Source organism: Branchiostoma belcheri, unplaced genomic scaffold (assembly GCF_001625305.1).
Source record: "Branchiostoma belcheri isolate BF01 breed outbred unplaced genomic scaffold, Haploidv18h27 scaffold95, whole genome shotgun sequence".
In the NCBI taxonomy this organism is placed as follows: Eukaryota; Metazoa; Chordata; class Leptocardii; order Amphioxiformes; family Branchiostomatidae; genus Branchiostoma; species Branchiostoma belcheri.
In genome coordinates, this window is record NW_017804631.1 from 16,512 (window position 1) to 28,479 (window position 11,968).

Sequence of the window (11,968 nt, forward strand, 5' to 3'; positions counted from 1 at the left end):
CTAAATACCTTAACAAGTGCCAGATTTAGAGGTGACCAGTATCATATGTTACCTTTTTCCGAGCACAAAGCATGGCCATCCAGTCACTTAATCTACCGCCTAGACGATTAAAAGCCGTGATATTGAAAATCTCAAACATGCTGTACTACCATGAAACACCCTCCCGAGCAGGGTTAGTGGCTCAGCCCGGAAGTGTCCTCTCCTCAGCCCGGAACTAGAGCAGAGGACACTTCCGGGCAGAGCCACTAACCCTGCTCGGGAGGGTGCCATGAAAATGGAAAATGGAAGGAGTGATCTGATAAATTTTTGGGGTAGGTTTAGATAAACCTAACCACATTCCAAAATTTATAGCAATCCATTTGCAGAAAGTTTATTTTTACTCACAGCAAATGTCAAGCTAGGTTAGACATCCGATTAAAGAGATAGACAGGATTTGTACCGAAGTAAATCGTTTCAAAATCCATTCAGTTTCATGAGTAACAATTCTAGTGTATCATTCAGCTAATTCTTCGAATGACCCATCCGGACTGTTGCCGGGATGTACACGTTTAAACTGCATTAGCTCAGCTGCTGCAGAAGATGACTTACTCTCATCGACAACACAATTATTCTCATTCTTTCCTTTGCAGTCGAAGCTCTTGAGCCACTTTCTCATATCCTCTCTCAAGACGCAATGGAAGATAAAGACAAAGAGACCCTGGAGAGTGTTGAAGGTGCAGAACAGGTAGGCGAAAGCAGGCTGACCACCGCTGATGACAAAGAAGCCGAACACCCATGTGAGACCAAACAGAGACATGATGCTGAAGGCCCGACGAAGCTGACCGAGTATCCATTGTTTGTCTACGTCTTCCTCCTTGGTACCTGTGCATCAACATGTTGTTCTTATATAAGTAACAATTCATATTTCTTATAAAATAAAGACTCAATTTTCTTTGCCAACACTGCAATGGAGTGGGACTTAGCCCAACTTTTTGTCTGACTCCTTCAACCTTGTTCAACCTTGCAAAAGGATTAAAGGAGACGGTCTACATTAACGCTCACAGACCTACCTTGAACAGAGACGGGGGGCGACACAAGTTATCTGGCCCGTATAACCCGCTACTACGGTCATGTTTCTCTTATGTCACATTCCAAGAGTAGACCATAGGGTCCATTTATTAAAAAAAGGTTGAAGGAGTCAGCAGAAAATTTGAGGTAAGTACCGGTTCATTCCAGTCTTGGCAAAGAAAGTGGAGTCTTTATTATATTGTGACTTGTACCAACACAGTGACATTTTTATTCTATCTTCAAGTTTAAACTTGAAGTTCCAACACAAGAGACAGGGCATATTTTGACTGTACAACACTCACACACAACAAAGACGACGGGTGCCACAGACTTTCTACAAACTACGACCCACTGCTTACTGAGTCACATGCGTCATCTGTATAACGTGACGTCACAGAAGCATTAGATTGTCCTTTCTTGATAAGGTTTGTTGAAAGGTAAAGGTTAAAAATTTAGTACGTTTAATTAGTTTTGTTAGAAATTACAGTTCAAACATCTGTATTTGTTTGTTTCTATGACGAAATGTAGCAATTTAGGCTTTCCGACAGACCCTAGCAAAAACAAGCCAACCCATTTTTTTTCTTTAGAAAGAATGTTGTATGTGAATTTCCGTTTTTGAAACCCTGAGGCATTTCAGAAGAAAATGTTTACTGGCTAAATAGCCAACAAACAAACTGATGTAGATCTGGAAACACCATTTGACCTGGTTCAATTTTAGCTTAACCTTTAGATTGTTACTAAACAGTATTTGTTGGATTAGTCCAGTCCAAATGTATGAGAAGTAGCTACTGGTCTAGTTTTATAGGACTGATAACGGAAACAAGACATTGATTTACTTTTCGTTAATTTTTTTAATCATTCTCTGTGAAAACGTAAAAGCGGCCTGGAGTCGGCATGAGATCATTATAAGGAACAAGGGTCAGAAAAATATTAATATACAGTTTGCATCATGCAATGGCCTACTAAATCCATTCACACATGATAACACATTCCTATTACAAATTACATAAGTGCACATTTTCTTGTGTCCACGGAGCTTAATAGTTACATGTATAGCAGTACGGAGTGCTGTGTAAATAGCATCATAAGGCCACGCCAATTCAATTTGTTGGTTCTGGGATTCATTTTTTTCTGATTTCCCCACAAAAAATTCTAAAACCAACTCAAAATGCTAATATTTTTCCCCAAAACAATTGAGGAAAGTCGTTTTCTTCCTACTTGCTACCGTTCAAAATTCATTGTTTAAATATTAACCCAGCCTATTCTGTTGACTCAATGGCTCCTATCATTGTATTCGGGGCTAAAGTAGGAGGCCTAACTCTGTTTTTATTTTTTTCGCCCTGACGCTCCATATTTTTTTCTAACAAAATCCGAGAACCAACAAATTAAATTGGTGTGGCCATGAACATGAAACACCAACATGGAATCTTTTTTTTTTACCTGTTAAAGTTTTTTGCACCTTCTCCCTCTTGGCCAGCTTGTACATGACGATGGAGAAGACTATCATGTTGAACATCAGTATGAGACCAGCAGGAAGCAGAAAGGCGTACGACATGGGGAGATGAGCCAGCCAACAGCTGTCAACAGATGGGAACTTTTATCTCAGCATGATGTTGTTGATCGTTATTTGATTGTGTTTACGACGTGCTCCTTTATCATATTGTATATATGAATTATGCGTTCACATTATTAGCTAGCACAATACCATATGCCCGCATTTTATTGTCTTGATGCAATATCAAGAAAGAAATAAAGTATTCTAGTATTAGGCAACAGTAAGTTAATTCTAAATTCTGACATCCTAACCTTTCGGTCATCGCATGACGTATGCGCTTACGCTATGGTCAACATGTCTACGTCTAAGATGGTCAATGTGACAAGAGAATATATTATAGAGTATAAGAATTATATGTACTTTTAGAAGTGACTATAGTTTTGTAGCATTTGTAGCGAAGTTGTCGGAAATTTTCATTTTTATTATTGAAGGAAGTTTTTTTTAATGCAGAATGTCACCTTAATACATCATGCACACCAATGAACATGTGCACACGCAACAAAATTACAGTATCTATGCAGTATCTCTGTAGCATCTGAAATGCGACTATATTGAATGTGGATATAAGCAAAAGTTACGATGACTATCCCTCAGTTACTATATTATAACGGTGAGGGAATTACTTACTACTTGCTCATCTTGTATTCGTAGAAACTTGATGGCCCGACAGTCGACAGTATGGCAAGGAGCGGAAAGCCTAAAAAATAAGAATAAAAAAAACATTGTCAAAATTCTGCTCGTATGGAACTACATTTCGTAGTGGAAAATAAATAGTTTTATTTTAATTTCGGGACTGAATTTTTGTTTTTGGTGGTGCTAATAAATGATAGGTTTGCATGTTTGAGTGGGCGCAGGGGGGGTCGGAAATCTGTTTTTGATTCAGCATGGCTCAAGGCCGACCCCATAGAAATTATGCTTTTGGGAGAATTTTTTGGGGAGGCGTCTAAGTTTTAGTTAAAGGAAAAAACGAATTGCATTCTCTTAAAATGACTGCGCATAAAAATGTTGTTAACGACAATTGGGTATGAACTTCTGCTCACCCCAAGCTACAACTGCAGCCTTGTAGACAAAACTCTCAGACACATAGTGGCCAAAAACCATCACGGCAGCCAGAAAGATCATTACAGCCTCAACTGCCATCCACATCAGCGCAGCCAATAGGAAGTAGTGTAACAAAGCTGCTACAGCAGTGCAACCAACGGGAGAAGCCGTTTGGTCGATGCCTGCTAAGAATGTGATTAGAATGGCCAGCAAAGCCACGCAGAGGTTGATCAGGACCAGTCGCTGGTTCCTGGCATGAGGACCACGGGCACTTTGTCTTTGCTTCCTGGAATAAAAAAAAAGATATGGCCAAGTTATATACAATCCATAATATTTACCTTCTGGTAGAGACGGAGGGGGGGGGAGGTTCAGGGCCTTGCCGATGTTAAAATAGTGTGACGTCTGAACGCGTAATTATAAATCTGAACTACCAAACTCGAAGGCTTTCCTAAAATTTATCTCGAAAGGATTCAAAGCACTTGCTGGGGCAACATATTACAGACAGGCATGTTGGTACTTACTGGTATATTCTCAAATATATTCTCGGTCATACGAAGAGGTTTAGGAGTTGTACTTTATAACATGCCGAAGAAGACCTAATAAATTATAGAAATTATACAAAGCAAATGCATTAAGGTTCGGTCGGGTGGAATATTTGTATCTTCTCCGAAAGTAAACTGAAGAATGCATGGCTCGTGGTGACGGTCCTGGGTCCAATGCATTTTAGTTTTGCATTGTTTGACTGTTTTTGTTTGAACAGTCTAACAAGCAAAATTAGAATGCACTGAGCTTGTCTAATCTAAATAAAAATAGAACGGTAAAATCCTGTATACTGGGCCTTTCAAAACTCTAATTGGGAACAAAGCCTACAAAGTACTTACCTTGTAATGATGAAAGATAGTAGAGTGAGGACCAGGGCAATAATAGACACAATACTGCCCACATAAGTGATGGCTTCTAGTGGTCTTTCGTGCTCTCCAAACCCTGAACCATGCACATCCTGGGACATTAAAAAAAAACATTCCAAAATTAAACTACATATTGAATGATCTACATTTTGTAACTAGGTGTTTTTGCACTATAGCATTATGCCTTCCAAGACCACACTTAACAGCAAACTCGGAGCACACAAACAGTTTCACAGTTTAAAATATATTCAGTTCCTTGAGTAACAATTTTCTCGTAAATTTTATAATTTGATGTCTTACCTATAAGGACGTTGTCGTCAAGCCAAACAGATTAAATTTTTTGATTCTCGGATTCGTCTCTTCATTTTTTCAAGAAAAAAAAAGATTCTGGCTCTGAAACAACTACAAATGCTCATATTTTTCCCCCAACTTGTGGTTTGATTGAAAGTTCGAAATTCATTGTTTAAATATTAACCCAGGATTTTGTGTTGACGGCATGGCTCCTATCGTAGCATTATGGGACATATTAGGATGCCTAGACCTAGTTTTATTCTTAATTTTTTTTTCGCCCTGTCGCTTAGAATCGTATTTCTTATGCGTGCCTATTGTAAAGATAGAATTAGCATGACTTACGAAGAGCACAGCGAAGTTGGTGAGGTGGTTACAGGTACACGTGTACCGTCCGTTGGCCTTGCCCTGACTCATACACCCATCTGATGACCACGTCCCTTGTCCTGCTTCAGCATCAAAGTCCCAGAAAACACATCTCACCACTTTACCTTCTTCATCAGAAACTTCCTGGAAATACGAAATAAAAAAGTAGATTTTTTTTATTTAAGTAATTTTTTGTCTACTCAATCTTATTGCATTTATTTAACTAATTCATCTACTAATTTCACATACTTATATAATCATTATATCTATCTACTCATAACTAACTTTATGAAAGCTATCTAAATGAAACGGAGCATCACTAGCAGTCTCGTTTTCGTGCAAGGTCACGTGCGTTCGCGCTGTACTCCCGCAAGGTCACGTGCTGTACTCTCGCGGGACCGCTTTTCAAAATGGTTGCGGAGTTTGGAATTACGTGTATTCCCATGATTCCGTCGCGTGCACTAAGACTGCCATATTATAATAAAAAGCTTGTCAAGACTATAAATTATAATTTATAATCTTGTAATTATAATTTAAAATTACAATTTCTAATCTTGTATGTTCAATTATAAATTATAATTGAATTATAATTTATAATCATATTATAAAAAAGCATTTAAATCATTTGTATTGCATTTATACATAATCATATACATCACAGGTTTGCATAATCTAGTAATTACTGTCAGTTGTTATATTAGTAAATAATCGTCTTCAGACTTAAGGAGAAGCATGCAGTCCTTGGTGCTGACTCCGGGTCAGATCCTGAGAGACCTTTGACCTCCTGTCAATCTGTTTGTCACTCTTCCGCCTACCCACGTGATGACAACCTACCACGCATCGGCTGATAGGTTGAAGTGAGAACAAACATTTGCGTGTCTTTCAAAATCCATATATGCGTGGTTTATACTTTCCATGCCAATAGCCAGAGTGTAAACAAAAAAAAAAGAACTTTATGCACTATACCTTTCTTGGTGCAAAGGTGATGACAACTGGCTCTGGTAGGTTCTTCACCTGCATCCCTGCAATTCTACCGCTAATGATGCGGGTTCGCACGGCATCCTGGGAAGGCTGAACAAACAAGCTGTCGTCGTTGTACAGAATGTAGCTCACCCGGACGTCTGGGTGGGGAAAGAAGGATGTAGGAATAATTTATGGTGTCTTTAATAAAATCAAATTTTCAAGCCTCATTAAAATATGTATGTAGGTTTCAGTTTATACCAAGATTACTTCCCTTTACCTCGAAAGTTCATCTGTACATGTGTTCACATGTTAAAACAATTTGAACTTTTGAAGCAAATTTGTTTTCACTGTAATTTCAATCTTGTTTAACGGTTGAACATTTTAATGTGTTTGAATTTACTGCTCAATCTTTAAAAATGTTTTTTTTAGATACAGAAAAATATCTTCTAGTGCATGTATAGGTAACAAAAGTGTAAAATCAGTTATAAAAAAACAGCATTGGTTCACGTTGAGGGTAATTTAAACCCATATATTCCGTCTCAGATTAGACATCTTGAAGGGTGAAAGTGACTTGTTATGCCAATCCTTACACATATGTGGTAAATCTCAACAAATTAAGATATAAAATACCTGTTGTGTTGTCTAAAGGTAGTACGTTCGAGAGGTTAGCAGGCAGACTGATGGAGACATCAATGTCAGCAGTCTGTAAAAATCCCTCTCTTTCATCCTCCTTGGTAAAGCTGAACAGCCGGCCTTCACTCAGGCTGCTGGAACCGTTTTCGTTCAGAAACAAGGCAAGTCCTGTGGTAAAACAATGTTTCAGCACTGTGCATTACATCAGATAATTTACGTATGCAAAAAAGCATACGTAAAGGCACCCCCTTTTAGTCGACTGAACTAACGAAACATTTTCGCATGTTTTGATGCATGCTTAAGCCCCTGTCACAAATTCACGACCTTTCTCCAAACCTATACAAATCGAAACGAATTTCACTTAAATCAGAGGCAAATTTGATCGTATCATTCGTTGTTATTTGAAGAACGCCACACCTTGAGCAACGCCACACCAAAGATCCCACTACACGTATAAAAAGGAGTAGTTGATCTTTGTCGGCGTGACCGTGTGAGTGATTTAAACCTTACAGTCTGTTCTCAAGTATGTGATATTCACCTGTCATGTCAATAATTAAGAAATATGGTCAATACAAAAATTAAGATAAAAAATATTTCCTTTAGAGTTGTTGAAATATAGCCTAGTCCACACTGTTTCACGGCATTAGAAAACGAAAACAAAACAATCTCCGATTGACTCTCATCCTGACCTTGGCCCTGATCAAATTCCTGCACACTGACGTCAGCTGCCTGCAGTGCCACGTCCTGTCGCTTGGAGGTGAACCTGTCTGTACTCAGATCCACTCTGTCTGCAAACATCTCCAATGCTTGAAGAACTCTGCATAAAGGTAAAATATTATCTACATTCTACTTGGTTATAATACGTACAATGTAGTTATTTTTCTCTTTTTCTCTATCTATTTATCTAGTATCTACCTATCTAGTATCTCTCTCTCTCCTTATATATATATATATATATATATATATATATATATATATATATATATATATATATATATATATATAGATATATATATAGATATAGATAGATATAGATATAGATATAGATAGATATAGATATCTATATTCAATGTGTTAAAAGTTTTTATCTTGGCTTGGCATTATATTGGTTTAATTATCAAAAACGCATTAATTATTCTATACACATATATAAGTAAAATAAGGTATCTAGTTCTTTGAGATGTTTTTTCTATGTTACCTTGCTGGGGCTCTATCTTTTATATGGCTTTTTAGAAGCACAGTTTCGTTGACCTTCATGGTGTTATCTGCAACTGTCAGAATGGATTCTCCAATCTGTAGGATAGAGAGATTATACAGTTTATACCATGTTCATAGCCGAAGGTTACCTGCATGGTAACAGTGGTGCTTGATAACAGTGGTGCATGATAACAGTGGTGCATGATAACAGTGGTGCATGATAACAGTGGTGCATGATAACAGTGGTGCATGATAACAGTGGTGCATGATAACAGTGGTGCATGATAACAGTGGTGCATGATAACAGTGGTGCATGATAACAGTGAAATGTTAGAACCTCATCGATTCTACCAACTGACCCTCAGATCGTTTCACATGACAAGCATTACATTATACGCCCCCCCCCCCCCCGTGTACACTATATGACATCCAGTAGATTTCTAGCGGAAACCAATCAGAGGGCTGCTGACGCGTCACCGACTAGCGGCTATTAGCACCTTGTTTCATGTAAATGCCATGAACTCAACCAGAGCGCGTATATTGTTTCTTGTTTACATCAGTACTAAGTACTAGTACTTCCACAATCAGTTAGTAAAGTCATACCTTAGTAAAATCTACTTTGATGAACGAATCAAAACGGGACTGTAGACATTAGGTTTTACGAGTACACATTCAAATGTGGCTGCACTAGCGCTAATGGAGCGACCACTACGTACGGGAAGAAACGGATCTTAGCGAAGCCGACATTTGTGAACCCAATAATGTCCTTGGTGAACCAAACCCAACCCATCGAAGACGGGCCGCCAAACATAAAAATGGAGGGAAATGACAGACAACAAGCCAACAAACACAACATCACCAGACCAACAAACTTGGAAAACACCACTTCAAGCGCTAACGTTGTAAGAACTGTGGAACCTCAAACTAGTATGTTTGCGTCAGCGGAAAGGCTGTCGAAGTAACCACTACATGAAAAACTGCGGCGAAAAAGTAACATGGGTTCGTCCCAAATCTAGACGCAAGTAGTGAGCTACAAAAGTAATAGAACCTATGCATCTTGCTTGTTGCTGTCTACTTACCCGTTAAAGATTGAACCGATACATGTACGTACTATAACTTGCCATACCCGGCCAAAGACGACTACATTACTGTTACTCTTTATTTTGTGCTGTATAGTGTATACTAGTATGCGTTACATTATCTATCATTGTCATTTCTGTGAATTCCTTAAAACATCTACTGTTAGTTTGTGTAACATTACGTAGTGCTACAATCTGCGTAAAAAGTGGGCTTCATTACGTGTTATCTGCTAAGTCGTGTTGGTATTGAAAACTGTTTTATTGTGCCGTTCTTCTACAAACAGCCAGCAGAATTATGAAGATACTCGTTCTCAATACACATGCTGCAAACTAAAGTAATGGCAGTCCTACGAAAATTCTGTTTGTAATGTATAAGCGCTTTATGTCGACGTACAATGGGTGTGAAATACATGTTTTCGCCCATCGTGTGCCACCGGCACGGTGGTAATTGGCTACTTTACAAGTGAAAGAACCGCGTCCGTGGGCCTTGATAAATTATTCAAATTATTCAGCAGCCCTCTGATTGGTCCCCGCTAGAAATTTACTGGATGTCATTCAGTGACGAGCCCCCCCCCCCCCGTAAATATTTTATCAAGTTGTTAAATGAGTGACGTATTGTATTGTATATGTGCCAGGCAATAAATACGTTGGGGGCTACATTCTTAACATTGTAGCAGCATTGCATAGCTGCAGTGCGAAGCATCACCATTCAGGAAGGTGACAAACGGTTACCGAAACGTCGGTTTTGTAAAATAAGGAGTTGTGAATAAAGACGTTTTTGTACAAATTATGCTGTATACAATGTTATCTAATCACCTGCTTCGTGGCGCTGACATTGGTGATTTCTTGTAAGAGCTGACTGGTTATAATTATATCATCAGTTGAGAGAGTTTCAGCTTGCAAAGTGATCAGTTGTAGTTTTGTTGCCACGGTCAGTGCAGTCTCTTCGGTCACATTTGTTGTCTAAAAACGACAATGACATTTGATAATTACAATATTTTTCCATATAAAAACATGATAAACGTGTGTAATCGGAGAGGGTGGTTTGAAGTTGTATCGGCCCCCGTCATAGTCACTTCACCGCCCTCGTCACACTTCAGGAGAATGACTTATGTTGAGGATCCGGATCTTTATCTACATACTAGAAAGGTAAGAGCACATTGTGTGCCAAACAACTAAAAAGTATGTCGATCGTATTTCTTATTTCTTGTTAAAATGTGTAATGTTGTGGAATGGCCAGGTGCAGTCGATCATACATCTGATAAAGGTCCACGAGACTACCTGCCTACTTGATCCAACAGATCGACTGAAAATCCGTGGTCTTTTTCTTTCAAACAGAGCTCAAACCCTACGACTATGTTGTGGTACTGTTAACTGCAATTCTAATGGACCGTTCCAGATCGAACGCATCAAATCCTATTTCGAATCCCTGTTCTATTTCGAACACCTCGGTTAAACTCAGCGCGGGAAATCTAAAAGCAGCAAACTGAAATGATGTTTGCTTGATAAAAACTGCTTGTTTTACATGTGAAACTGAATTTGTGACATTGCATGCGCGTTCAAGTTAATTAAGGACGTTCTGTTATTCTTCCATTTGTTCATAAGCTATCATTATGGTTTATGTTCGTGTTTGCGTGCTTATTTTTTACTTGTACCACAAATCCCTTTATTAGTTGCGCCCTCCCTCGTGAGTCCCCGTGAGTTTTTATTTCCCATTTCGTTTTTTCCCGAGCTTGTATGCAGCTGTGACTCTGTTTCACACATGTATCGGCTGTTAGTCAGCAACCGGGCACTCTTGTCCACCTACCGTGTGATGTTATACGGCCAATCTCGCGTCTGTATTGAGCGAAAACATTTTGCTCTCACTGAAACTACCTCTGTCCCCTCCTAAAATAATTCTACTCTGCGGATTTACCGTTCAACAAATATAGCTTAACCAATTTTTTGTCTCCTGGGAGAGCTTTTCGCTGCCAAAAAATCGACCGTAAAATTGGGCTGCAAATCCGACATTCTGGCGGCGGCAGTACAGTCGGTACGGCCCTTCCCGCGCTGATTTTGACGGAGGTGTTCGAGTTGCTAGGGCGTTTCTAATGGGGGCGTGGCTTATGGAACGGTCTATTAAGGAGAGTAGCTAACAGCCTCAGTCACGTACATGGTTCGACGACGTACGGTTTATCTTCGATGGAGGGTTTTACGTATACGTGGCGAATGTAACGTATACATCGTCTATTTGTGAACAACATGTGCGATATTATCTTGGAAGTTCATTTGCGTTGGTATATGTCATTATGAAACAAGTTTGAACTGCAATTTCCAACATAAGAAGTTGGACTTACCCAAATTTTCGACTGGTGTTTTACAGTCCAGTTTCATGCGTTGGAAATTGCAGTTCAAACTTGTTTTTTAACATGGACGATAGATATAAAAATGCAGCCGTTTCGCCTCAAACACAATGATGCGTAGGTGCATCGTACGATGTGTGACCTGTAACAGTTGTGTGAAAAAAAAGAAGAAAAAAAAAATACCTGGGATAGATTTTGCAAATTGATGCCACATGTGAGGGAAACTGGTGAATTCCACACAGCAACTCCACTTGTGGTGAGACGACAAAAACGAGTCACCAAGGGCCTCCCTGTTGAAAAAAACAAAACGTATCTTTAGATAATGGTGACAGGAGGTCAAACGGTCAGACACTGGAGCCATCAACGACATGTTGACTTTCAGGCTTTCATTAACATGAGTAAGAATTACTGATTTTTGCCAAAAATACCTGTCGGAAACCCGTTGCCATGGCAACACGAAAAATATCAATTCATCTCACTGAAATCGTTAACCACAATATGTTATGAAAAGTACACCAAGTTTGGTGGCCTAGCACAAGCCGTTCGGCG

The 11,968-nt window shown here is 39.1% G+C and overlaps 1 protein-coding gene across 1 annotated transcript in view; it reads right to left on the reverse strand.

Annotated features, from left to right (window-relative positions):
* Window positions 1-288: 288 nt before the first annotated feature.
* The window catches only part of LOC109461699 (adhesion G protein-coupled receptor L3-like), a 14,492-nt gene continuing 2,812 nt past the window's right edge, over window positions 289-11,968 (reverse strand). Inside the window, exons 3-14 of the mRNA XM_019758085.1 lie at window positions 11,603-11,709; window positions 9,894-10,040; window positions 8,000-8,094; window positions 7,491-7,618; window positions 6,799-6,969; window positions 6,172-6,326; window positions 5,185-5,349; window positions 4,525-4,643; window positions 3,643-3,929; window positions 3,230-3,299; window positions 2,488-2,624; window positions 289-861 (exon numbers count right to left, since the gene is read on the reverse strand). Coding sequence (XP_019613644.1) covers window positions 494-861; window positions 2,488-2,624; window positions 3,230-3,299; window positions 3,643-3,929; window positions 4,525-4,643; window positions 5,185-5,349; window positions 6,172-6,326; window positions 6,799-6,969; window positions 7,491-7,618; window positions 8,000-8,094; window positions 9,894-10,040; window positions 11,603-11,709 — 1,949 coding nt within the window. The 3' untranslated portion in view covers window positions 289-493. The remainder of the gene's footprint in view (window positions 862-2,487; window positions 2,625-3,229; window positions 3,300-3,642; window positions 3,930-4,524; window positions 4,644-5,184; window positions 5,350-6,171; window positions 6,327-6,798; window positions 6,970-7,490; window positions 7,619-7,999; window positions 8,095-9,893; window positions 10,041-11,602; window positions 11,710-11,968) is intronic.